The 27,998-nt window shown below is 35.3% G+C and overlaps 2 protein-coding genes across 2 annotated transcripts; one reads left to right on the forward strand and one right to left on the reverse strand.

Annotated features, from left to right (window-relative positions):
- Positions 1 to 11,297: 11,297 nt before the first annotated feature.
- Positions 11,298 to 12,021, forward strand: LOC112769476 (protein trichome birefringence-like 21). The gene is made up of 3 exons (XM_025813990.1): positions 11,298 to 11,310; positions 11,398 to 11,588; positions 11,695 to 12,021. Exons 1-3 carry the CDS (start codon positions 11,298 to 11,300, stop codon positions 12,019 to 12,021), a joined length of 531 nt encoding a protein of 176 aa, XP_025669775.1.
- Positions 12,022 to 12,384: 363 nt separating this feature from the next.
- Positions 12,385 to 19,312, reverse strand: LOC112769477 (uncharacterized). The gene is made up of 8 exons (XM_029294861.1): positions 19,067 to 19,312; positions 18,610 to 18,793; positions 18,115 to 18,509; positions 15,167 to 16,250; positions 14,325 to 15,088; positions 13,294 to 13,403; positions 13,019 to 13,072; positions 12,385 to 12,400 (listed from the first exon to the last, which is right to left on the reverse strand). The coding sequence occupies exons 1-8, from the start codon at positions 19,310 to 19,312 to the stop codon at positions 12,385 to 12,387; spliced, it is 2,853 nt and encodes a 950-aa protein (XP_029150694.1).
- Between the last annotated feature and the right edge of the window lie 8,686 nt (positions 19,313 to 27,998).

Below are 27,998 nucleotides of genomic sequence, written 5' to 3' on the forward strand. Positions count from 1 at the left end.
CCTCATTCTTTGTCCTATCATCTCCATGGTCACATTGGTCACCACTCTGATCGCTTCCTTCAGCTTCTTTTCCAAACCAATGTTCAGTAATCGCTTCAGTTTTCATATGAGCGACGACAACGACATTGCGCACTATACTGATAGCTTGGATGCAAGGTCGAAGCTGTCTGCCAGCTTGGACTCCGGAAGAGAATGAATGAAGCACTCGGGGTTCATTCCAAATGAAAATGTGCATATAATGTCGAAGGAGAATCTTTTCATGATGTCCTAATATCCAGCAATCTATATTACTTGCCGGAGAAGACGTGCCCTTGGGATAGTTGTGGAACTTGGTCTATCTGAGAATGTGATGGACGTTGTCGGGATTGAAAGTGATGCTGTTATCGAGGACGTGGAGTCGTGGAGGTAGATGTTTCTGGTGGGTGAAGTGTGGAGGAGGTGGGACCAGTTACAAAGATTTGAGAAGTGTGTGATTTATGACATGTTGAGATAGGTGCGACACAATACCATGGCGGCTTGGGAGTATTCAAATCCAAACCGATTCAAATTAAGCCGCTCATCCAATTCAATTCAAACCGAAAATCGATTAAAGCCGCATTAATTTAAATTTGATTGGATTTTAATTTTTATAAACCGTTGGATTGGATCGAATTTCGGATCTACTTCTCATAACTGATCCAATCTAATTCAAACCGCACAATATACTATAATATTATTATTTTATTATTATATTTACAATTTTATTATAACATGATTAATTTGTTATATATTTTTATATTATTCATATATGATTATTATTTAATAAACATTTCATGTTCAAAATATGATTTATTTATTTATTTATTTATTTTAACTCACTTATAATTTCATTTCTATTGTTATGGTGTTATTAGTTTTTTAAGATATTATTAAAACTTGTTATGTCATTGTTGGTTATTTAAAATTTGATGATGAGACTTATTTTATATATATATATGTAATTTACAAAACCACAAATTCAATCCAAACCGCCCTACAAATAAAATTAGTGTTCGAATCGAATGAGTTTTTTATTTAAAACCGATCCAAACCATATTGCAAACACCCCTATTATGCTTGATCTTGGAGCTGAAGATGAAGAAGGAAAAAATAGAGAAAAAGATTGTGAAGGTGAAGAAGGAGAATGTGAATGTTAGAGTTATGTGAGATATGATGGAAATTAGGGACAATAGTGTCGTTTTCGAAGAGAGGGGGTTAGAGACTATTTTGTTCCATATTAGAATTGTCATGGATCATTTTATTTTTCGCTAGAGTTGATGGAGTAAAGAACCTAAGTAACTAACGAAATTAATGGTTAGAGATCAATCGAGTAATTAATTTTAGTTGAGAACTAAAGTATCGAGGGATGCTAGGGTACCAACAAATTTTGTGATTTGTAGCGATCAATTAGTCATCATTAGTATTTTTAATTGTGTGAGATTTCATCTAATAATATAGAATTACTCACTTTTTTTATTTATTAAGTACTAATCAAATTTTAATAAAAGTGGTGCCTTTAAACTTTCTCCTAAAATATCTGGGTAAATACTCATAATTAAATTGTGAAAGCTACATCTTCTCACATCCGCAGTCGACACACAACAGGTTACACACTCGATGACCAACAAGTTCTTGCCATTCTGGTAGCTTTGTAAAATCACAGCAATAACTGTTCAACCAATTTATGTACTACGCTTTTTAAAGTATTTAATTTATTTACCTGGTAAAGTAAGTTGCCTAACCAAAAACACAAATTAACATCTACCGTAAGCATTAAAAATAAATTAATATCCACTCTCACCAATGTAAAAATAGGTGACTGCTAGTGCTATTCTTAAACCCAGCACTTACGCACTTTTACTATATTTAGATGGATTAGATAGACGGTGAAAATAAAATTTATTTGTGCACAATTTTATATCTTGCGTAGAAAAGGAAAGACAAAGAACAAAACAAGTTACTGGAGCTCTGGCAGGAGGAAGCATAATTTGTCAGAAGCCATACATGGATGGTTCCCATGCAATCTCCCATATAAAGGGCAAAAGTGTTCAAAATCACCAATCAATTTAATCATAACTATTAAACTAATTTTACAGAATAAAAGATTAATTAAAATTACAAAATTTTGAATTTGATTACATGTTTTCCTTTTCTTTGTTTTGTTTAATCAATGCCATTAATTTGAATGAAGTTTAAATTTCACGGTAACAATATTTTATTTTCTACTTTTATGTATGTTTCTCTTAATATTAGTCACTAACAATTATATATTTGCAATGAAGATTTTTTTTTACCAAAAGATAGGAGACTCGAACCCGCAACCTTTTAATTGAGTACGAGGAGTTTATGCCATTTGAGCTATTACTCATTGGCTGCAATGAAGATTTAATTGAACAACGTAACATAATACATTAATTTTCTTTTCAAAGGTAGTGAATTTCATTAATAATAATACATATTTATACACTGTCATGTTATATATATTTTAAATAATTATATTAGATGTACATTAAAATTAATTATTAATATTAAATATATATTAAAATATAAAATACACATTAAAAATGAGTTAAACTATACTTATATTTATATACTACATACACATATTCATAATAGCTGATTTTAATAATTGATTTTAGTGTATACTTAAAATTTTGGAATTAAAATGAAATCTTAACTATTTTAATACTTGATTAAAATATATCAAAGAACTAAAAAACAAAGAAAAATTTTTAAACACTACTTCAATTAACATTTAACGGTTTTAAGAATGGGATAATTTTTTTTGTTATGGAAGTAAAAGTGGTGATATACCTTAATATTGTAATTTTTGGTGTTTTTTAAAATTGTGGAAAGTACACAAATTTCTGGATTCGATTTCTGTACTTAAAATTTTTTAATTTTTTTTTACCACAAATCGGATGGTCCGATTTCTGTACCTCTACAAATCGGACGGTCCAATTTGTGTACCTCTAGAAATTGGACGGTCCGATTTTTGTACCTCTAATAAATCGGACGGTCTGATTTCTGCTTCTCTAGTTAAACGATTCCACATTTGAGTATAACACCCCAACAATCCACATTTAAAAAAAACACCACTACCACTCCAATATTAAAAATAAAAAGTTCTTTAAGAATCGTCATCCTTCTTTTACTCTCTCTTATATACTATTATTGCTTAGGTCTGGCTCTTTAAGAGGAGTTATCAAATTAAATGTGATTATCATGAAAGATTTGGTACATCAACATTATATATTTGCATTCATCTACAGCATGGCCACCAGTTTTAGAGCCTATATAATTCAGAAACTAACAATCTGCTTTCTTGAATGATCACTAGCTTCAAAAGCAGTAGTTGCGGTTGATGAGTTTTTGATCATGCCAATCTACTCCATTTTAATTAATTAGCAATTCAATGAATTGAGTTGTAAGGTATTTACTGAGTTGGTAACCCAAGTTTAATTTGAACTAACTTTAGCTGCAAATAATTAACATCCTCAATCTATTGATACTCTTCAATCTTCATTCAATAAACCACTTATTTGGATTAGGGTTCTCTCCGTACTATTTTTATTCAAATATTCAAAATATATATCGAAACTTACAAAGAGCTAATTATAATTAAATCTTTTTAAAACACCTAGCTAGCTAACAATAATTATTGTCTAACTGGAATGTTTAATGAGAAAGTCTAGCGGGCGAACATTTTTATTAAAATCTGGTCGGTAGTTAATCAACAAAAGAAAAGTGAGTAATTCTATATTATTATTAGATGAAATTTCACACCATTAAAAATATCAATAATAACTAATTGATAATTACAAATCACAAAATTTGTTGCTGCTGACACTTCTCATGTTTAACTTCTCTAGATCATCTTTTATCTCTAAGTGCACATACAAAGATAAGAGGATTAATTAGTTGTTAGTTGTTATTTATAAAATTATCATGACTGACATTGGTCATATATACTATTTTCAATGTGTGCAAAATATTCTGTTGATTTCATTAATTTTTCTTTTCTTTTGTTTTTGTACTATCTGCGTACTTTATTTATCAAGTTGGAAGTTAATTTCAACACATAAAAGGTAAAACAAGTTTATATATGTTGGAGGGAGTGGATCATTTTTAGTGAAAAAAAAAATTGAATACTGTCTAGTGTTTAATCTAATTTTTTATTGTTTTCTCTCCTATTTAATTTTAGTCCTATTTAAAGAATTAAAGATAAAAAATTATATTTTATTTTCTCAAGTATTTTTTTCACTAGAGAGGATCAATTTCCCAATTAACATATGACTACTCTATGATCAATATTAGTAATTGGAACTTAGAAACAGCACGCAATATGAGCACAAATTGTGGACTAACTAAAAATATAAAGGAAAATTAATACGAGAAACTCAACAAAGACACCTAAGACTTTTTGTATATATGTATGATTATAACTCAACCAAATGTAGGTGCAAATTTTAATTATTTATGATGACAATTCGTATCTTGTCAAACTCTCTAACTGAAGAATGGTCAAATTTCGCAATTTATGGATGATATTGGCCTCAAAACAAAATATCTATTATATTAATGCTTTGATTATTCCTGATTCCAGATGTATATCCCCCGGCCATGTTTTTGTATCATCGTTCACTATATATTATCATCATTCCATAAATACTAAGGAGACTTTTGGTCTATTCTCTCCACTTAACATGTACAATGCTTTAATTAATTAAGATCCGTGATGATGTATAAAAGACTATCGGCATTGTGGAAAAAATATATTGGTATTAATAGAATATCAGATGAATTTTGCTTTATTTATTTACTTACTTTTTCACAAAATGATATTTTAAGAAAAGTATATATATATATATATATATATATGAAAAATATAGGGTACTAATATATTATCTGCTAACTTATTATTAATAATAGTTAGTTATTATATTTTAAATACATATATAAAGAGATACATACAGAAAATATATTGATAAAGATACTTTTATTAAATACAGCCATAAAAAAGACATTTTTATTAGATACATCCACAAAGACATTTTCATTAAACACAGCTATATATGAGTTAGTAGAAGTTGGCAGAAATACTGTTGGTAACGTAACGGGATTATATATATATATATATATATATATATATATATATATATGGAGAGATAGATTTTATCAAAACAAAAGATATTAAATAAGTACTTATAGTAGTAGAAAGGGTTATAAGAAATAAATTAAAATGACGTTATAAATTTTTTCTGTTAATTTTGATCTAACAAAATTTAAAAAGTTTTTAATTTAGTTTTTATCATTAACTTGTTCAAATTTAAATGCATTAAATACTAATATGTTGTCACGTTATCCCATTGTAAACAAAGAAGAGACTTCTAGATCTTTCAAATTTTACTAGATTAGAACTAAGAAATATTATAAAAGTAACTGTTTGAAGTTTGAAGCTTATAATTAGATGAATAATAGCGTGTCAAAATGGGATAAAAAGAAGCATGTTTAGCAATTAATGAAAGGGGTAGCTGGCACACCATAAACTATCATCGTATCTACTGAATACATTGCATTGCGCGTGGTATAATGTTCTTGACATTTACCTTCCATTAAATCTTGTTTCCATATTTCTATGCCCCCATTATTCAATTCAACTATATAACAATCACCGTATGAATCAGAATCACTCACACAAAACCTTCTTCTATTCATATTGTCTTTCCGCAAGCAGGTAAACATCTCAATCAATCAATCAATCTATCTTTCTTTTCTTTGGATGATTGATTACTCATGTTTAATTTTCTTAAGCAGATGAAAGGGGACACAGCAAAGAGTGGTGCAGAGTTGGAACTGAATCTGAAGCTGATGTGTTTCCCAGCATCATCATCAACAACAACAACGGATGAATCATCATCATTGGAATCTTCGAATGCGTCATCAGAGATGTCGTGCGTGTCTTCTTCATCAGAAGAAGCAAAGCCAATGGTGCTGGTAGGTTGTCTTGGGTGCTTGATGTATGTTCTTCTTTCAGGTGCTGATCCCAACCCTAAGTGCCCCAACTGCAACAGTAGGGTCCTTCTTGATATCCTCAAGAACGAGAAGATCAACAACCCAATTCCATAGCTAGCTACCAACTTCAAAAATAAAGTTCATGCATGTATCTCTTTCAGATTATTTTATTTCTCATTTGTTACTGCTTGTTCATTAATAATAGTACCTAGATTATATTTATTTATATTATTTTCTTCCTTGTATCTTGTATTCAATTCTTGTGTATGATGAAGGGAATTGAAGATCAGGAGATTTGATTTATAATATAAACATGATTATATATGCTTTGTTTATTGATCAGAATCATGCGGACCCATCACCCAATTTTGTCTTTTGCATATACAACATGTTTTGTTTAAATTTCTTCCAAAATTTCCCTCAATATGTTTTACAAGGCCTTTTATCAGATCAAAGGAGTAGTTGTAGTGCCGTATGGTAAATTAAATAGAATAAGTATTGGGAGCCAATAGCCTAACCATATAATGTGTACAATGGAAGTTTAGGAAGTATTAGAGATATGACCATTAGTGTTATATTGTCCTGTCAAGTTACGCTTTTGGGATGAGTGGTTTTATGATATAGTATTAGAATTCTAGATACAAAAGGTCAAGAGTTCGATCCTTGGTGAATTCCAAAATCAGCTTAAGCTTTTGAGAAAAGTGGTTTTATGACATGAGATGTTTATTATTTTGTTAATTATTTACTTAATGTAGAAACTTAATGATGATATAATTTCAACTACTTATAACTTTCATTAAGTCCATATATGATATATGTGTACTAATTGCAAGTCTTTAACTGTTATTGTATTGTTATGAATTTCTTATATATCTCTCTCTATTATTTTGTTTTTGTTGATGATTGTTTATCTTCATCACTTTTTGGCATGGATATTGAATACCTGCAAACTAGTTTAAAAGATATAGTTTAGAATCAAGTTTTGAAAGGTTTGAAAAATCACTCTAGCTACCTCTCTTCCTTATTACTTACTGTTTTGTAAAGGTAGTTTTTGCCGTTACTAAATTTGTCCAATAACAAAGTATAATTCGATTTTATTAGAGCAATCATAAGTCATAAGTATCAATTATTTTAATTTAATAATGTCATCTTTTTTTTTTTAATAAATTTATGCAAACATACAATACAAAATATTATGTATAGAATAATATTATTAAAAATAGGAATAACTATATCATTTTCTTTTATTATATTTTTTAAGGATTAAAATTTTAATTATTTTCAAGTCTCTTAATAAAAAATTGTATGATCCAATTCCAATTATCTAATTGATTTTTATATGTGCTTCTTTTTCAAACTCATCTAACTAACTTAACTCCTGCTACTTAAAATTTGTTTCCTTTGTTTTTCTATGACATAGAAGCAGACTAATTAAGAAATAAAAAAAAAATTATTTATTTATTATGGTTTTTAATTTCATAAAGATGGTTGGCGGACGGCCAAGTTAATTGTTGGATGTTTCCTTTCACTTGAAAACAAAGAACGAAGTTGCATCACTAATAACTTCAGGTTTATGCATGCACACTATAATCATGTTGTTAATCCCCATTTAGTTATTTTATATATGCACTTTGCAATATATATACTTTAAAATATTACCACTACCTAAAGTTGAAGTTGACATTTTCTTCATAAGAAGAACAAACTGCACGTGCCCATATTGCAAATACTCCAGTTGAGTCTTCATAAGAATATTTAATTTGAGGTTGGTCGTTGAAACCATGCGTTGAATTAATTAATAAATAATACGAGTACTTTGCTGAGTCGGCAAATCTTTTTTTTTTAATCTCATAAATTAATAAAGCATATATCCTATCTCTAAAACAACACAAAATAATTACAATCACTGGGATTAATATATTCTCTTAGAATCTGTTATATAACTGTCGCATATTCTAGCTAAAACCTACCAGACTCAAATTTGTTATTACTAAATATTCTTAGGCTTGTGTTTTTTGTTGTCATAAGATTTATAAATAGTACAAATAAGTGAATAACTTAAATAATATTCAAAATTATATTTTCTAACTCCATTTTTCCAATAGTAATGAAAAAACAATTCATAGAATTGGGCTTGTTCTATATCATGATGAAGCCAAGTGGGGTACCCTTTACGTATATCATATGGATAGATATTTGACACAACATGATTCATTTCATGGTATCTAAATTTAGGCAAGGTTATCATGTGTGTTAAAAATGAATAATCAACCACTTGGTCGCCGCCTTTTCTATAATCCTATCATATTACTATTTTATAATAAGAGCAATTTCTGTAATACAATAATGGGATTGCTGGCACGCACGCGTAAATCGTGCTAGCCATTCTTCTTTTTCTAATACAAATCAGTGAAATCACTGCCACCGTGTAGGTAAACAATAAGTATTAATTACCTATTATTTTGCATCAGAATTTTGAATTTAATCCCACTATGTGTATATTAAAATTAATTATTAAAATAAAATATATTAAAATATAAAATATATATTAAAAAAATTAAATTATATATATATATTTAAATATAAATATATAATAATTTATTTTAATAATTAATTTTAGTGTAAAAATAATATTTTTAATAAATTATCAGACAAGAGTTTCATACATTCCCTTTATTATGGAGGCTAAGCAACATTCCAGTATAAAATAAAAACTACAATTAGCAACGTTAAATTGAATGCAAATTTACGGGGCATGCATGTATAGGATGACGTCTCAAGAAATTTCAAGAATATATGCGTGTACACATACAGATAAAATAAGAGCACCGTTAGGAGACAATAAAATATGTATACAATATATATAATGGGTTAATTTATTAGGCCCAATTAATATTAATAGAGGAAATTAACCCTAATATTATTATGGTTGTTTAATTTAACATACCACACCATTTCTTATATTTTCACTTTTTCCCCAAATTATCCAACCCTTTTGTTTCATCATTCCACCCCCACCCCCTCCCCCCAAACCCAAACCCTCCCAATCTTTGCACACTAACCGCGCAGAACCCAAACCCTCCCCCAATCTTTGCACACACCCAAATTCTTTTGCAACCGAGGAAGGTCACCTCTCAACGCAATAATCCTCATTGTTGGCATCAAGGACGGCGTTCTCTTGGTCCTGAACATCACGCCGTCTCTGCAACCGAGCCGCTGGGCACGACGCCGCCGACCAGGAACACAACGAAGGAGTCCTCACGGACGAACCGAGCAGCAACAGAGTTCTCCTCGCGTGGGCGCCTTCCTCTCCTATCAGCGGAGCAGCCGACCCGGAAAAAAACACCTGCCTGCTCGTCAACAGTTCACCGAAAACACAAAGAACATCATCTCTAGAAGAATCATAACCATCCAATGTAAGTGGCTTTTGTTGTTCATATTTGGATTGGTAATCGATGTTGCATGTTTGAATGTAAATATATTTTGTTGATTAAATCCCTGATGACCCATGGTGAAAAAGCCGTGGTTGCTGTTTATTATAGCAGAGACTGTGGAGTATGTAGTTAGTTTAGGTTCTTGATATGCTTGGTGATTTAATTTTGGCGCGAAAAAGGTCGAAAATATTTGGGATCGTGTTTATATAGCAGTTAAATTTAAATCTTTTTTGTCCCTTCCCGTGTGGACCATGTGCATGCAACGTGACGTAAACTGGCTGACCATTGTTGAAAATGGGTTGATATTTGTTGGATGGTTACTTTAATAGTATATTGGATGGTTATTCTTCAATTTTTTTCCAGTGTCGTCAGTTTCTAATTATTGCTGTTGCTATTGTCACTGCAGCCAAAGAGTTAGCTAAAATTGTTGTTATTAGTTTGTAATAAAGTTAAAATAATTTTTATAACAGACCTGGACCGTTAGATTTTTAAATCCAGACGACAAAATTGCATTTAGGACACTCTAACAAGGTATTATATGCTGTATAGATATAAGAAAAGGGTTGATGCACTTGAGGTGCAACATGTGTGGTATGCTGTTTTGTGCAAACTAAATGTAATTATGGGTTTATTTATTGTATTTTACATCAGTTTCCAATATTGCCATCGTTGTTGATAGATGATGTTAACGCAGGAAGTTTGGGATAATTTGTTTTGATAGACCGTGCATGATATGTGGTTGTTTTTGGTGTGTTTGTAATTGATGGCTGTGATCCTCCTCATGGGTTGTTAGTAACTTGTTTTGTACAATTTGGATGGTCGCTTTGATAGGGTATTGGATGGTTGGGTTGCTATTGTCACTGCAGCCAAATAATTAGCTGAAATTGTTGTTATTGGTTTGTAATAAAGTTAAAATAATTTTCATAACAGGCCTGATCCGTTAGATTTTTAAACCCGGACGACAAAATTGCATTTAGGACACTCTAACAAGATATTATATGCTGTATGGATATAAGGAAAGGATTGATGCACTTGAGGTGCAACTTGTGTGGTATGCTGTTTTGTACAAACTAAATGTGATTATGGGTTTATTTATTGTATTTTACATCAGTTTCTAATATTGGCATCGTTGTTGATAGATGATGTTAACACAGGAAGTTTGGGATAATTTGTTTTGATAGACCGTACATGATATGTGGTTGTTTTTGGTGTGTTTGTAATTGATGGCTGTGCTCCTCCTCATTGGTTGTTAGTAACTTCTTTTGTACAATTTGGATGGTCGCTTTGATAGGGTATTGGATGGTTGGATTACGTATTTGCTGCTATGTCTTCATGAGTCAGTTTTTTATCTCATTCATAGATGGTTACAAAAGGAAAATTGTGAGGTTTGATCTTTATATGAAACAGGCTATAATCTTTGTGGCCAATATTTTCTTATTTTTCTGGATACATAAGAATGTTATTGTTGTGCCATATAGCGTCCAATGATTAAGTTTACATCAATTGGAATTTAATATAATGCTATTATTTACGTTATTTGGCTGCAGTTTACCAGCTTCTTTTGTAAGACTTTACGACTCAGATTGCCGGCTGAATATTGCGTGTGTAAATTATCACGGTGCTCGACTAAACCAATCCCTAAACCGGCCGACGACACACTCAAATGGGTAAAAAGGTATCCCATTATTGATTACATGAATAAATGAACATAGTTCGTTATTTTTTATGAAAATATGATGATCCTTTTTTGTTTTGCTCAACAGAAACTAGTTGAGACACGATGCTCACCCTGCTACATTAACAACTTATTTAACCATTTGGAACGACATAATGAGCAGACTAAGTTAGCAAAGATTGCTATTTTGATTTGATTGTAGTGACAGTTCAAATTACAATTTCACTCTTACAATATTATGGGCTCCATTTTTAGTTAAAGCTACTGGTGCTGATCTTCGTGGTAGTGCATTTGACAATTTATTAAGCCTTTATCTTGATGAGCCAAATGATGTTTGGGTCAGCAGTGTTGCAAATTTTGATTATGTGATTTTCTCAACAGGACAATGGTTCTATGGACCATTGACTTTCTATGAGAATGGTCAAATTGTTGGAGGCCAACAAGGAGTAAGTAAAGTACAAGACATTAACTTGTATGGTTACAAAAAGGCTTTTCAGACATCTTTTAGAACTATCATAAACCTTAAAATGTTCAAAGGATTGACTTTTTTAGTGTCACAATCTGCAAAATACTTTGAGCATGGAGAGTGTAATGAAGGTGGGAGTTGCAACAGGACAAGACCATTTACAAAAGAAGAAACACAAGGCTATAACAATGGGGAGTTCTTGGAAGCAATGCATCATGCTCAAGTGGATGAATTTAGAGAAGCAGAAAAGGAAGCTAGAAAAAAAAGGGTTGCACTTTGGTTTGATAGATATAAGTGAAGCAACGTCATTGAGGCCTGATGCATATCCTGATAAATATGGCCTTATTTATAATAAGAATGTTAAGGTTGTAGATTGTGTACATTGGTGCTTGCCTGGTGCTATTGACACGTAGAATGAATTTTTGTTCTATAAAATGAAACAAGCAATCAACAAGACAAGTACTTCAATTTGACTTGCTGTGTATGTTGCTTAATTCAACTAGTGTTTCTTTTGAAAATAAATGTATGCATCTATTTAACATTATTATATACTAGCGGCTTAACAGGCACTAGTGCCTGTTCAGCCGCTTTTTTTTTTATGGAATTTAAAGTTAATTATTTTAATGAATTTTAAAATTTTAAATTCGAATAACATAAAAATAATAATATAGAATAATCAATGATAATATAAAAATGTTCAAATTAAAATAATCATATATTACCTATCTATAAACAGTAATAATATGAAAATGATTTAATTATAATGAACACATACATCACCTATCTACAAATCTACAAATAACATAATTCATAAAATAATTATTACAATATTATTTTATCTTCTTCTATCTAACTCAAAGTCATAAAAATAAATAGAAAAATACTATTATTTACAAAATATGAGCCATATTTAAAAGTCACTTTTTTCTTTGTTTAGGGACTTTTTTTTTAGTGGTAAGCCAAAGTACGGATCTGTATTTGAAGAATCTTTCTTGTGCCTACAAAAAGTGTAAAGAAGAAAAATAATTATGTCTTTTTTTTGTGATTATATATCAAACTATAAGTAAAAACGTTAAAATAAATCTAAAGTAATTTCTGAATTTGTACCGAGAAAAAATCTTTAGCAATTCCTCATACATCTCCTTATCAATAAATTCTTGAGCCTTGAAGAACTACAAAATTTAGAAATCAATAAAATATACCATATGCCAATACAAATTTCATTATATTTGAACGAAAAGTTAACAATAAAAAATATAAAACCTGCAAAATTGAAATTTCTTGTTTGAGGTTGGATTTCCTACACATGCACAACAAAAGAAGCCATTAAACCCTCTGTAGAGCATTCAAATCTATAAGTATCCGATATTACCTCTATTTTGTGCGGTTTCTTAATCTAATGATAGGTACCTGCAATGTTGTTCTTTACTAACATCAGTTGGTTCCGCTCCTATGAGTTTGTTGCTGGAAAAAGAAAAATATTTAATTTATTATCAGTAGTTTAAAATTATTTTTTGTAACTTTATTCAACATGAGAAACATAATCTTCGTTACAACCTCAGAGTAACCTTTTAATATTTTAGGCATACACTTTTTTCTTTCATTTTTTATTAGTAAAAGAAGAACATAGAAGGGGATAGATAATAGGCATATCGATAATATTCTGATTACGATGATTGTGTTACCTTGTATGTTGTTGGAGCAGTATTTCCTTTTTTATCATCTTCCAGAATTGGGTCTTGTCTGTTTTAACCGTTCCTCCCCAACCAATAGAATAATTTTGAAGGGAATGAACCTATTAGATAACATATGATTATGATTACTAACATAGAAATAGAAGTATGTATATTGAATACAATTTCGACAGTAATTAATTTACAAAATTACTTTATTGTCTATTGGTTTGATTGATGCAATTGCTTGCTCATCTTTCCATGCACTCCAGAGATTTTGGAATCCTTCTTCCTGTAATTGATATTTGTTAATATATTTCTAGTATATATATAGTATGTCTTAGTTAATGATAATTAGTACATACCTGTTGCATAAAACAAATGTTCAAGTTCGTTGTCTTTATCTCCTGGCATATATTGATGAGTTCCTTTGAAATCAAATTGTCTATTAAAAAAATATAAGTCGTTAGTCCTCAATAAATTGAAGTTTGTATACAAAGATATATATCAATGAAAAAGATTTAAAGATTAAAATTATATATAGACTGAATTGTACCAAGAAGATACTTACTAAGAACATAAATTACCTGTGGGGAAGGTAACAATATTTCTTTGAAAACTACATTTTTGGTAAATTCTCCACTTGTTCCATCTATTTTTCCTTCTTTGACTAAAATTTTTGTAGTTGACTGAGAAATACTTCGAGACAGAGCAACATATAATTGGTCATGGCTAAATACATGTTTAGGGAGATAGATCCCTACTTTAGGAATGGTCTGTCCTTGTGATTTGTTTATTGTTATTGCAAAACTCAACCTTACAGGAAATTGCTTCCGGATAAGTATAAATGGCAGTCCTGAATTTTCTGTTGTTTTGTGTTTTATCCGAGGCAAGAAAGCTCTTCTTCCACAGTGATGACCGGTTAAAATTTCTACGTCTAACATGTTTTGAAAAGTTCCACGACATAGTAACCTTGTACCATTGCATAAGCTGGCCTTAGGGTCTATGTTTCTCAATAACATCAAAGGTGCACCTCTTTTTACCTTCAACACATGAGGTGGCAACCCGCCTGTAGAAACTAAGTTAAGATATTCTTGTTGATATAAATTATTAGCATCTCCTTCTACCTCATCAAATGAGACTAAATTTCGTTCTTCTCCTGGAAACTGGTTGATAATTATATCATTAAGCTGTTGCACATCATGATTTTTTGGCGTCAATATTGCCCTTTCTACCATGTAAGAAGCGTCCCACCCATGAGATTGTAAGTTTGGAAATATTTCTTCTATTAACTTGTGTAACGATATTTCACCCTCCCACGGAATTGCCATATTTGCTTGTATCCGTACAAAGTCTTCATGTATGGTGGGCTCAATTCCATCACCAATGCGCATAAGATACTCAGCAAAAACATGATCATTAGAAGATCGCATATTTTGTCGCAAATGGAGAATTTTAGTGGAAGCCCATAAATGAGACTTAACTATAGAAGCTGAAATCATTTGTGACTTACTACCTTTCGGTACCACAGGCAGTACTTGGCAGAAATCTCCTCCCATCACAATCACTTTTCCTCCAAATGGCATATCGTTTGCTAATATATCTCTCAGAGTGCGGTCTAATGATTGCACCGATTCTTTATTTGCCATAGGTGCTTCATCCCAGATGATTGCCGTTGTTTGTCTAATCAGCTTTGCAAGATCTGATTGTTTGCTTATGTTGCAAATGGATGATGGTTCTGCATTAATTGGGATCTTAAATCTAGAATGAGCTGTTCGACCCCCAGGCAATAATGTTGCGGCTATTCCTGATGATGCAGTTACCAAGACAATATGACCCTTATTTCTCAATTATGCAATTATAGCTCTGTAAAGAAATGTTTTGCCTGATCCTCCTGGCCTATCAACAAAGAACACTCCACTTTCTCTTCGATCAATTGTATTCATAATGCACTTGAAAGCTTTAGACTGGTCATTGTTCAATCTTGTTACGGAACACAGGCCTTCCCGGGGTACTTCGACAGACAGTTCTTCTTGGATAACTCTGGGTATCGAGTTGTCATTGTCATTTTCATGAGTTAGAACTGGCAAATCGTATTGTGTAATCTGTTTTCCATGCTGAAGGAGTATATCATTTATATCCCTGAGTAGCCGATTTGTGAACACTAAGGCTGTTGTGGTGCTGGTTGACGGATAATCATCCACCATATATGAAAAAAATTCATCCCATAAGCTTCTTACATCTGTAGGCTCACAAAATATTAAGATGGTTGCAAACAACCTTCGTAAAGCACATGGCAATCGTAAAACAGAAGCCTCAACCAAACACTCACGGATGCTACTGTCACTCTCTAACAATCCTCGGTGTTGAGCAGATTGCTTGAAGGACGAATATTGGACCCCATTCACTGTTAGCAAGTCACCCAAACTGATTGGTCCTCTGACATTAGATAACAGAATACGCAAATAGAATTTTTCTCCTTCTGAAGGTGATACAGTATAAATTCGACCGATGGATCTCCTCTGTGTCTTGCGCCGACGCCATTCCTTTTCCTTGTTGTGCCAAGTGTAATACTCTGGAATTTTCCTGTACAAAAGATGCCTAGATTGTTGGTCCTCCTCACGATTTAGGGCAAAGAACTCAGTGAGCATTGTTCTAGAGAAATAATCATCATTAAGTATTTCAGGAATGGTTTGGTGATCATAGAAGCTCACTTGATGTTGATTTGGAAAATGAATTTGTAACCTTTCCACTGATGGATACATTCGGTAAAGGTTAAATTTAAATATTCTCCAACATGCCTCTGGAGCAGCAATCCATCTTGCATCAACAAACTGTTGGACCTCGTCAACATTAGAACCGTTGTGAACTTCCATTGCAACCCGGTCTGGACCCTTGTAGCAATATTTGTAGAGATACATTATACTCTTGATGCTACTACATATCTCAACATTAATATGGCAATCATACTTTAGTAGTAGACAAGGGTTGTACGGAACTACCCATCTATTGTCAACCGTGACACTTTGGTTAATTTGTACTGGAGTGTCGAATCATCGCCTATATTGCGGATATGAGTCGTCACCTGACAAACCCCATTTGTAGGGTTTATCTTGTATTGATTTTTGGGGATTTTATCAACTTTTACCCACATTTATTCAATGAAATAGCATGGTTTTATAACTTCTCCCTTAATTGTGCTTAAGAGTGAAAACATGCTTTCTAGGACTTAAAATAGCTAAATTTAATTCACCTTGATTCTAGATGCCTCGATATGTTTGTTAAGTGATTTCAGATTTAGGAGGCAAAGATTGGATTAAGGGAATGAAGAAAAAGCATGTAAAGTTTGAGAACTCATGAAGAAATGATGGAACCAAAAAGCTGTCAAGCCTGACCTCTTCACACTTAATTGACCATAACTTGAGCTACAGAGGTCCAAATGATGCGGTTCCAGTTGGGTTGGAAAGCTAACATCCGGGGCTTCGAAACGATATAAGATTTGCCATAGTTGCATCACGCATAGGGGCGCGCACGCGCACGGTACGCGGACGCGCCAATGGTGGCACATGACCCACTTAATGCAAACGTGGCCAGCGATTTTAGAAGCCTTGTGGGCCCAATCCAACTCATTTCTGATGCTATTTAAGCCAAGGATTGAAGGGGAATCAACATACTTTTCATACTTTACTTTTACTTTTAATCATTAGTCATAGTTTAGTTTTAGAAGTAGTTAGAGTTAGAGAGAGAAGCTCTCTCTTCTCTCTAGAATTAGGATAGGAATTAGGGTTAGATTAGGATCTCATAGTTCTAGGTTTAATTCAAGTCTCCTTCTACTTCCACCTTCAATTGATGATTGCTACACTTTGGTTCTTCTCTCTATCCCTATTCTCTTGTTGTAATTTCTCTTATTTTGTTTCTAGGTTTTGTAATCATGATACTCTTGTTCTCTTTATTTTCTTTCAATAATACAATTTGAGGTAATTCATGATAATTGTGATCTCCTTGATTGTTGTTAATTCTTTACATTCAATTGTAGTTAGAATTCATTCTTGTTGTGATTGACTATACTTTTCTTTTGTGCCTTCCAAGTGTTTGATTAAATGCTTGGAAGAATTTTAGACTAGAATTTTATGTTCTTGGCTTGAGAAGGTAACTTAGGATTTCTTGAGTCACTAGTGTCCAATTGATTGATAGTTGATAGCCATTAACTCTAGCCTTCATTAATCCAATTAGTGGAAAGCTAGGACTTATGGACTAGGATTGATATAACTCACTTGACTTTCCTTTGTTAATCGATTTAAGGATGACTAAGTGGGATTAATCCTTGCAACTACCATACTTGTGGCTAGTGATAATGATGAAGACCCTTGACAACCAAACCTTGCCAAGACCATTTTGTGAATAAAGTTTTCCTACCATTTACTATTCACATTCCTCATCCAAAACCCCAAATAAACAAGTCCATAACCAATAGCAAGAACACTACCCTGCAAGTGCTTTGAGAGACGACCCGAGGTTTAAATACTTCGGTTTATAGATTTTAGGGGTTTGTACTTGTGACAAACAAATTTTTGCATGAAAGGATTATTGTTGGTTTAGAAACTATACTTCAACAAGATTTCATTTGTGAAATTCTAAACCGTCAAAAATCCATTCATCATCACCTCTTCGTGTTTCTGCTGCGAACTCTTTTGGGTAGTTGCGTTTACATTGGCCATTTTTCATGCAGGGTGAAGATTGATCAAGTGTACCGCAAGGACCATAAATCATATGTTTTAGCACTGCATCATGTAGGTGTGGTTCTACTTCTTTAGATGGTATCTCTGCACGTACCAAACTATCATAATGCTCCGGATCAATTAACTTGTAATTGTTTTCTAATATTAGCAACATATGTACATGTGGCAACCCTCTTTTTTGAAACTCAGTAACATAAATATAGCTCTTCACCTTTCCCAAGACACCCTTAGTAATGACATCCTCTTTCAGCTGTTCAAATTTGGCTCGAAAAATTCTTGTTGTTAGATCTGGACGATCTTGTGGAGTTTGAACTGGGTTGAGTTCTGAAGTTACTTCAGTCCAAGATGGATTGCATGTCATTGTGAGAAAAATATCTGGCTTGCCCTCTTTAAGAACAATCGCCATTCCATCTTCATATCGTTGGGTCATGTCGCGACGACTACCAATGAACGACGATGGTAATATTGTTCTTTTTCTTCCAACATTTTCTGAAGACAAATATATAGAGAAATATTATTAGTTTTAATAATTATTTTGGGGTAATTCTTAATGATTTTCGAAGTAGCAATTAGATACAACAATATTTACCTGCATTGGTTTCTCCTGTGTGCAAAGCATCTTGTAAACCTTGGTATAATTCAGCCCGTAATTTCTTCTGTCTATTTCGAACCCATCTTAACTTTCCGGTTTCAATTTTCACATAGTTATCAACAACATATTGTTGTAGTAGTCGCCCTGCTTGCAATACGGTGGAATGATCATCGGGGCGGATCTACAAATTTTTTAGAATTTGCAAAAAAGATTAGATACATTGCTCAATTTTTTGGCATAATTTTATTGAAGTCTATACTGCGTAGGAAATGGGAATTTGTACCTGGAGCATATAACTATTATATGTTCGGCATGATACTTTGCCGCCACTTTGACTTCAGGTATTGATATCCCATCCATGAGTTCCAAATGGCAAAAGAAGAGGATATTGTAGTGGATCGTAATAGCCAACGAATTCCTGAATCCTTCGTAGGCTACCAGCATGAGTTTGCACCTTAATATCTCGCCCACGAATCATTATTTCAACGTCATCACCAACAATTATAGCTGCTACCTGCGACGCAGTTGGAAGACTATATTGTGGCTGATTAGCAGGTCGCTCTCTAATGACCAAACTACACTCATGTACATCTGACCGTTGTGCAAGCTGGCGAAACACATGGAGAAAAGGATTATACCGGTGTAGCAATTGTTGTAACTTGAAAACTAATGTTTCATGTAGTTGTGTGTTCTCCAGCATCCTATTCTGTAACTCGTGATCAGTATCATATATGTACAGTTGCAAAAACCGTGGTCGCGTGCCTTGATCCGGATGAAATCCCCCTATACTGTGATATATTGAGCCTTGAGCATGAAATGTATATATATCACGACCTATTATAGCCAGTTGTTCGTCTATGTGCACACCACACGAAGTGAAGGAAAATACATGATTGTATCCACGAATATGTTTCCTAAAATGGTTTCCTTCTGCAGAAGGGTCCAAGAAGATTTCAAGTAATTCCTGAGGAGCATTTACTTGGGGAAGAGAGACTTTTTCCCATTACAGCACATCTCGAACGTCTCATGGTAAAATAGACGTGCGCTATAGTAATGACATGTTCTTGGGACTGGTAGCGGAGTTCGAATTATTGTTGCATCCTCTTGAAAATTTCGAGCACAATTATGGGATTCTCGAACATTTTGTCTAATTTCTGTACTCGTATTAAATTAACATATATTTGGTTACATTCATAATGAAAATCATAAAATAATGAATTTTGTAACAACTAAAAAAATAGTTCTTTGTTTGTTGATTATAAATACAAAGAATTACTTCCATTATAGTGGTGATCATAAAAAAGAGATAAGTAGCTATCAAATATTTAAGTGATGTTTCAATCTTTTTTTTTAACTTTGTTACATTGTATAATATTGTGATGTTGTTTGACTTTAATTTTTTTTAAATTTTGTCATTCAGATGTATTTAACAACTTTAATTATAAAATATTTTATTTTATTCTTTCTAAAGATGTTTTTTATTCGTTAAATAAATCTTTTTATTCTTTTATTTAATTATAAAGAAATATTATTTATTATGTAGCAATATAGTTTTATTCTTTTTTTAATAAAATTATTTTATTTAAAACCTTTTATTCGAAACTGTTATAACAAAGTTAATCTAACTTATGATATATAACAACATTATATTATTCTAAATGATTATTATTTTCTTGTTCCATTATATATTTTTGTTTATATGGTAACACTATCTTTATCATGGATTATTTTTTTTTAGATTAAATAGTCAATACAATATAGTTTGAGTCTGAAATAAATAAATTTTTTTTAAAATACTTTCTTTATATATCATAATTTTTTTTGTATAAAATTCTCCGTTCATCAATTGTCTTATAGCATTTTTTAGTTAATTATCTTATATAGGGTATGACAATTTTTGTCTTTGGCCAAATTTTTTAGCTTGTATGTTTTGTTTCATATTTTTTAAATGTTTAGATATTACTGGTCGAAATAATACAATACATGACGATAATATTGGTTCATATTTTATTTATTCTATTACTTTTAATAATTTTTATTTTGTATGCTTTCGCCTAGAGTTATCATTTTAATTTTTACTATTTATTTTATTTCTTAAAATATATTTTATTTAATCATTTTATGTTGTCAAATTTGTCTGAATTATATAATAAAATAATTCAACAAAATATTAAATTTTTTAAATTATTTTTTTTTCGTTTTCACTTAAGTTTCCATATTTTTCATTTTGATTGGCAAATAAATATGTTAAGTATTATATTGGTTTTTATAAAAAATTTTGTGTATAGAGATTTTAATTTTTTTTTGTTAGGCACGGGCACTCTTTTTTTATAATTGGTTATTGTAATGATCTTAAATAAATAAATTTTTTAACATTTTATTTAATTATTTTATTTTGTCATGTTTGTGTGAATTATAACAGAATGATTCAACAAAATATAAAATTTTTTAAATTACCTATTTTATTATTTTTGTTAAAGTTTACATATTTTTCATTTTAATTGGCAAATAAATATTTTAAGTATTTTATTGGTTTTTATAATTTTTTTTTGTGTATAGATTTAAATTTTTTTTTGTTAGACACTGGAACTCTTTTTTTATAATTGGTTCTTGTAATGATCTTAAATAAATAATTTTTAACACCAATTATACTCACACTTAATGTTTACTATGAATACATTAATATACTAACATATAAGGATAAAATAATATTTTTTTATAAATTTATTTACCTAATAAAATTATGTCACAATACTAAATATATAAAGAAAAAAAAGTACAATACTAACCAGTTACATTTTCTTCACGTCTACTGTTTTGATCATATCTATTTCCATGAATTTCTGATAGTATGTAAAAAGAACACATCAACAAAATTATAAAATTTTTCATTAAATTAAGTCTGTACAGTATCAGTGGTAATTGAGAGGTTACTTTTAAAGAAACAAATCATACAAAATTAAATGGGTAAAAAACCTAATTAAGCCATTGGAGGAGAAGTGTTACGTAAATAAGCCAAACTGAATTTCGATACAGCATTCAACCAGAAGGAAATATTTATATAATTCGAATCTATATGATTCGAATTAGAGTTGCATGTAGTTCGAATTGAATAAACTCGAATTACGTGTATGCATGCAATACAAGTAATTCGAAACAACTAGTTTCGAATTAGTGAAGAGTAATTCGAAAGAAGTAAATTCGAATTACGAAGAAAGTGTGACGCTATGTGTAGTTCGAGAGATGTTGACTCGAATTACTTACAATTTGTAATTCGAATTTAGTTAATTCGAATTATATATATATGGTGCGAATGGAGTTGATTCGAATTAGTGTGAGGCGGAGCTCTATATATATGCTGTGAACTCGTGTTGCTCTCAACAAAGAGTTGAGATGGCTAGTGAGCTCTATCGAAAGTATAAATGTTTCTTTCTCTATCACGGTGCTCCATGATACGGTGAAGTATGACTGTTTCACGATCGGCAGTGATGAGGACTTGCAGGTCATGTTTCTTTCTCGTCGGCAGTTTCCCGAGGTGAGGACACCAGAGCTGTTGGCAAAGTTGGTTGACGTGGTATCCAGCTCGGGTGGGTCGAACCGGGTTGCCAACAATATAGCCACGGTGGCCGGTTCAAGCTTGAGACCTGCGGTTGCTTCAACCTCTGTTCCAGTGTATGAGCCACCGATCCAGCCCGCCGCCTCCCCATCGTTCGCTGCTGATCTCTGCGGCAATGTTGGAGACGAGGTTGGATATGGGGAACATCTTCCGACCGAAGTACAGTGTCCTCCCCCGGCTGGTGTTGGAGAGGGATTGTTTGATGCTCCAGATGACGATGATGTCGAGCCGGAGACGATTGCTGATGATAGCGGCGATGATGTTGGAGGGATTGATCCGATAAGGGCTACTGGTGGATCTAGTTCTGGCACACAGCAGTACCCACCCCATTTTTCATCGTTGGACCTGGATGCCATTAGGCAGGACGAATATCCTGGACAGCTTGCTGGATTTGGCGTTAGAGATACGGAAGGGTCTGCCGGTATGACAGAGTTCCAGGATGGTCAACAATTTCAGGATAAAGATGAGGCGCTGTTGAGTGTAAAGAGTTACAGCATCCGCAGAGGGGTACAGTACAAGGTAGTTGAGTCTGACTATCGCAGGTATGTCGGAAAGTGTTCTGAGTTTGGGAATGGGTGCACATGGTTGATTCGGTTGAGCCTCCGGCAACGGAAGGGCATCTGGGAAGTCAAGCGGTATAACGGACCGCATACCTGTCTCGCCTCCTCCATCTCCAGCGACCATAGGAGTTTGGACTACCATGTGATAGCGACATTCATTATGCCAATGGTTAAGGCCGACGCATCCGTCAACATCAAGGTGCTTCTAAATGCCACGGCCGCACACTTTGGGTTCAAGCCTACATATAGGAGGGTGTGGATGGCGAAGCAGAAGGCCGTTGCAGTCATCTATGGGGACTGGGATGAGTCATACAACGAGCTTCCTCGGTGGGTCTTAGGAATTCAGTTGACGATGCCTGGAACTGTAGCAATCATCAGGACTTGCCCTGTTCAAGTTGGGGGAGAGGTGGACGAGACTCAGGCTTATTTTCATAGGATGTTCTGGACGTTTCCCCTTGTATCGAGGCATTTCGTCATTGCAAGCCATTAGTGAGTATTGACGGCACCCATCTATATGGAAAGTATGGGGGAACATTGCTTGTGGCGATTGCACAGGACGGGAACTCCAACATACTCCCTGTTGCATTCGCACTAGTTGAGGGTGAGAATGCTGAGTCGTGGTCGTTCTTTCTCTCCCACCTCCGTCAGCACGTGACACCTCAGCCAGGACTGTTAGTTATTTCAGATAGACATAACGGCATCAAGGCAGCACTCGAGGCTCCCGATGGTGGATGGCTACCTCCGGCTGCATACCGGGCATTTTGCATTCGGCACGTTGCAGCGAATTTTGCCCTCACCTTCAAGGGGAAAGATGCCCGGAGGCTTCTTGTGAATGCGGCCTATGTGAAGACCGAAGTGGAGTTCGACTACTGGTTTGACATTCTGCGCTCTGAGAATCTGGCAATGTGTGACTGGGCGAACCGAATTGAGTATTCGTTGTGGACACAATACTGTGATGAGGGTCGCAGATTCGGGCACATGACCACCAATATATCTGAGTGTGTGAATTCAATCCTGAAGGGGGTAAGGAACCTCCCTGTGTGCTCACTGGTAAAGGCGACATACGGAAAGCTTGCGCAGCTATTTGTCCGTAAGGGGACGGAGGACGAGGCTCAGATGGGTACCGGACAACAATTCAGTCAATACCTAGTCAAGTGTATCGAGGCCAACCTGAAGACGGCCAGGTGCTTCACGGTGACTGTTTATGACAGGGATAACTCCGAGTACACCGTGGCCGAGACGACTGCGACAGGTTCGTTCTCACTTGGTAGCTACAGGGTGTCACTACGATCTCAGACTTGTGATTGTGGATACTTCCAAGCACTTCATTTCCCATGTCCTCACGCACTGGCCTGCTGTGCTTATTCACGTTTTACTTGGCAGCCTTACGTCCACGAAGTCTATCGCCTTAGTTTTGTTTTTGGTGTCTACCAGATGGGTTTCACACCTCCCATCCCGGAGGGCTTCTGACCGCCGTATGCCGGTCCCACAGTTATACCGGATCCGAACATGAGGCGTGCGAAGGATGGTCGGCCGAGGTCTACTCGCATACGCACCAACATGGATGATGCAGATCCAAACCGGCCAAAGAGATGCGGTCTCTGCAGGCAACCAGGACACACTTGTCGGAGTTGTCCGCAGGCTGGACGACCAACCGGCACAGGGGGGAACGAATAGGGATGCATGATGGTCTATTTTTATTTATATTAGTATTACCAGGTATATCTTATGTAGCTTAGCAAGCTATGTCCTAGGTGGAACTATGGTTTATCTTCTAAGTAATGAAAGTTGCATTTCCTACCAATTATGTATGTTGATTGTGTTTCTAAATATAGAGTTAAGTTACATAAGCAAAGTACACTTTTTGTCCAAGTAAATCATAATACATAAAATAACATCAAAGTAACAGCTGGATTAACAAACACCTAGAGGTACTCATACATAACACTGATACTCAGTTAACAAGACACATAAATAAAACATAATCAGAAATACACAAGGATCCCTGAATCATCTAAAAAGGTGCGAACCCGTGAAACAACGGCGTGGATGCCGTGTCCTCTGAGGTCTCCGAATAAGTGGCTCCTCATCCTCAATCGAGTCGTCGTCGTCATCCGGAGCATCCGCTGTCGGCGTCCTGGGCTGCACATGTATGGGTCTGGATGATGACGGGCCGGCTACTGAATGTGACCCAAGGGGATGTGCGGATGCTGGCGTCCCACCCATGGCAAAAGTCTGCACAGGAGGCACCGTGGCAGGCTGATTCAGATCCACATCTAACGGTGCCTGTGACCCTGTCGTCTGAGCCCGTCCTCCTCCAGCCTCATCCTCCTGCATAATGGTCTGGATATCCTCAAGGAAATGCGGTCCACCGAACTTGGCCATGATTCTGTCACTAGCAAGGAAGTCTGGAAACATGGAGCCCGGACTCACCCATGGGGTACTGTCCTGTAGTGTCTGATCGTCATCGGGAACACCGACGAAATAATCTCCAAGCGGCCCACCACCAAGCCCGGCGTCAGTGTGACTCGGGGGATCTCCCAAACCAGATCCATACCACTCACCATCATGCCCCCCTGACGGGGCCTATCAACCCCTACTGCCCCGCTCCTCCAGCTGCATCCCCCCCATGCTGATGGCCATCCTCTCTAGCAGCAGCCCCCCTCCTCCTGCCTCGACGACCACGTCGTCTCCCGCCACCCCTAACTGCGTCATCGGCGTCCTCCATGGCCTGATCAACCCAGTTCCACTCACGCTGGCTACGACGTGTCCCGACTCGAGCTCTCCTCTCAATACGACGTCTGTCAGGAACATCGTCAACTCGGTCCATCTCTGGAACTCGGCCTGCACCCCTCTGTGTCACCTCATCCGGAATAGGAATACCTCTCGGATCCCCCAATAACATCTCCGGCGACAGGAACCTCTTTCCGTGCTGATGCCACCATGTCAAGAAATCATGCGAGGGACCGGGGTCGGCAACGATGTCGAACTGTAAAATATGCTCAGCACGCTCCTGCCAGTGATGATGCCAGTCAGCTAAGTGGGCCGGGAACCAACGGTCACCTCCCCTCCCGTCCTTCGACATCAAGAAGTCGATGTTCAGGGCGGGACGCGGTGGGGCCTGAACGCCACCAAACTGCGGTAACACTCTATCAACCTGATGCCACTCGACCACCGCAAAATAAATCAGGGAGGTCACACACCGCCATAACATCGTATGTCGAGGCTCCAAGACCTCCGGATGAACAACCTGGATGACGTCCAGTACGCTATACGGCATCCATACGAACTGAAGAAATCCATATGAAAACAATTTGACACTAACGTTAGACGATATAAACATAAACAAGGACTGAAAAATAGATATGGGTTCAGCGTACTTACGTCCCGAGGCTGTAACAAGTCAATCTGCAGGCGAGCCATCTGAACCCGAGGCCCCTTGTTGCTAATCCCAGGATTGTAACCAGACCATCTGCGTAAGAGGTAAAACATTCTAATGCGTTCCTGACTCACTCAACAATGCATGAAATTGCTAACATAATCAAAAATAAATACAATAACAAAATTTAAAACAAAACAATAACGGTACCTCGAGGCAAGGGGCCAGCTAAACGCATCATACCCAGTAGGCCTAAAAGTGGAAAACCTCCAGAAGATCCAAGACTGCAGTAACTGTAAAGGCCCAGCTAACTTCACGACATGTCTGTTGGCGACTCGGCACATGCACCTGTACAACCATGCTAGTGCGGCCGAGCCCCAACTGTATCCACCCATCTCCTCAAGCCGAGCAACATAGGGGAGCCATCTGATGTGTATATGATTGCCGGACTTGTCGGCAAACAGCTGCGTGCCCAATAACATCATGATATAGGCACGGGCGAATCGCCTAACTGTCTCCTCATCAGCCCCGAGGGGACACTCGCCAAATGTCTCCTGGAACTAGGTGCAGTTGACTGCGAATTTCTGAACCTGGTTCTCAGGAGGTAAAACACCGAGCAACTCATGGAACCACTGCCAAGCTGGCCTACCACCCTCAATGTAAAGGTGGAAGTCTGTCAGGCAACCACTGACGTAATGTCCATCCACTAGCAACCCCAGCTGGTATGCGACGTCCTGAAGCGTGATGGTGCACTCTCCGAACGGCATGTGGAAGGTATGCGTCTCAGGCCGCCACCTCTCGACGAATGCGCTGACTAAGGGCTCGTCTAGTCGGAACCATCTGTCGTTCAGTCTCGCAAGATGGTATAACCCGGCCATCTGCAAGTACGGAACGTACCTCTCATCAAGACGCATCCCCTGCTGCCGCCTAACGCTGGATATACAAAGACGAGGCTGCCCAGTAGATAAAACACATAATAAGAACGGATGCACAAACTACTAACATGTACAATTTATTTCATAAAGAATCAAAAGAGACAATCACTAGCATAAACCACGTGCAAAAACGATTAACAAGTACAACAATCACTAACAAGTAAAACAGCTGACAAAAACCGTTACCAGATACCTCTATGATAAACCGCTAGCCTAAACAACTAACCGTCACTAAAACCACTATCCAACACCATTAACAAAAACCGCTAACAAAAAACAATAACAAAAACTACTAACAAAAACCACTGGCCTAAACCACTAGCTTAAACCGCTTACACTAACATAAACCGCTTTAAAAAACCACTAACAAAAACCACTTGCCTAAACCACTATCATAAACCGCTATCTTAAGCCACTATCCTAAACCACTATCCTATACCACTATCCTAAACCACTAACAATAACATAAACCATTATCAAAAACCATTAACACAAACCACTATGACTAAACCACTGTCATAACCCACGGACAAATACTACTATCATAAACCGGTTTCATCAACCACTACCATAAACCACTAACAAAAAACACTATCAACATTGCAACATCATAAACCACTAACCTCGTCGTTGATCACTCCGGCGATATGCGCAACTCCATCTAAACGATAAAGCCTCCCCGGATCGTCCCCCATCGCCTGAATATGCCGCTCCGGTCTTACTCTGCCCGAATGTTGGTCGTTTTCTCTGGGTTTTGGTGGGGTTTGAGAATGAGAAAGTGATTCGAATGAACTTGGTTCGAACTCCTTATATAGCCGAAACCATTATAATTCGAATCAAGTAGATTCGAATTACTCACACGAAATTCACTTAATTCGAATCAATATGATTCGAAC

This window comes from Arachis hypogaea, chromosome 18 (genome assembly GCF_003086295.3).
Source record: "Arachis hypogaea cultivar Tifrunner chromosome 18, arahy.Tifrunner.gnm2.J5K5, whole genome shotgun sequence".
Classification (NCBI taxonomy): Eukaryota; Viridiplantae; Streptophyta; class Magnoliopsida; order Fabales; family Fabaceae; genus Arachis; species Arachis hypogaea.

Bases quoted from the DNA above. Each gene is read 5' to 3' on its own strand.
- LOC112769477 (XM_029294861.1), bottom strand. From the start codon at position 19,312: ATGCTGGAGAACACACAACTACATGAAACATTAGTTTTCAAGTTACAA. The intron at 18,510-18,609 runs GTAAATATTGTT...ATTTGTCTTCAG, and splicing joins CACAGGAGAAACCAATGCAG to AAAATGTTGGAAGAAAAAGA. The intron at 15,089-15,166 runs GCAAAACATTTC...CTGCATCATCAG, and splicing joins TGATAGGCCAGGAGGATCAG to GAATAGCCGCAACATTATTG.
- LOC112769476 (XM_025813990.1), top strand. The intron at 11,589-11,694 runs GTAAGTAAAGTA...TGACTTTTTTAG, and splicing joins TTGTTGGAGGCCAACAAGGA to TGTCACAATCTGCAAAATAC.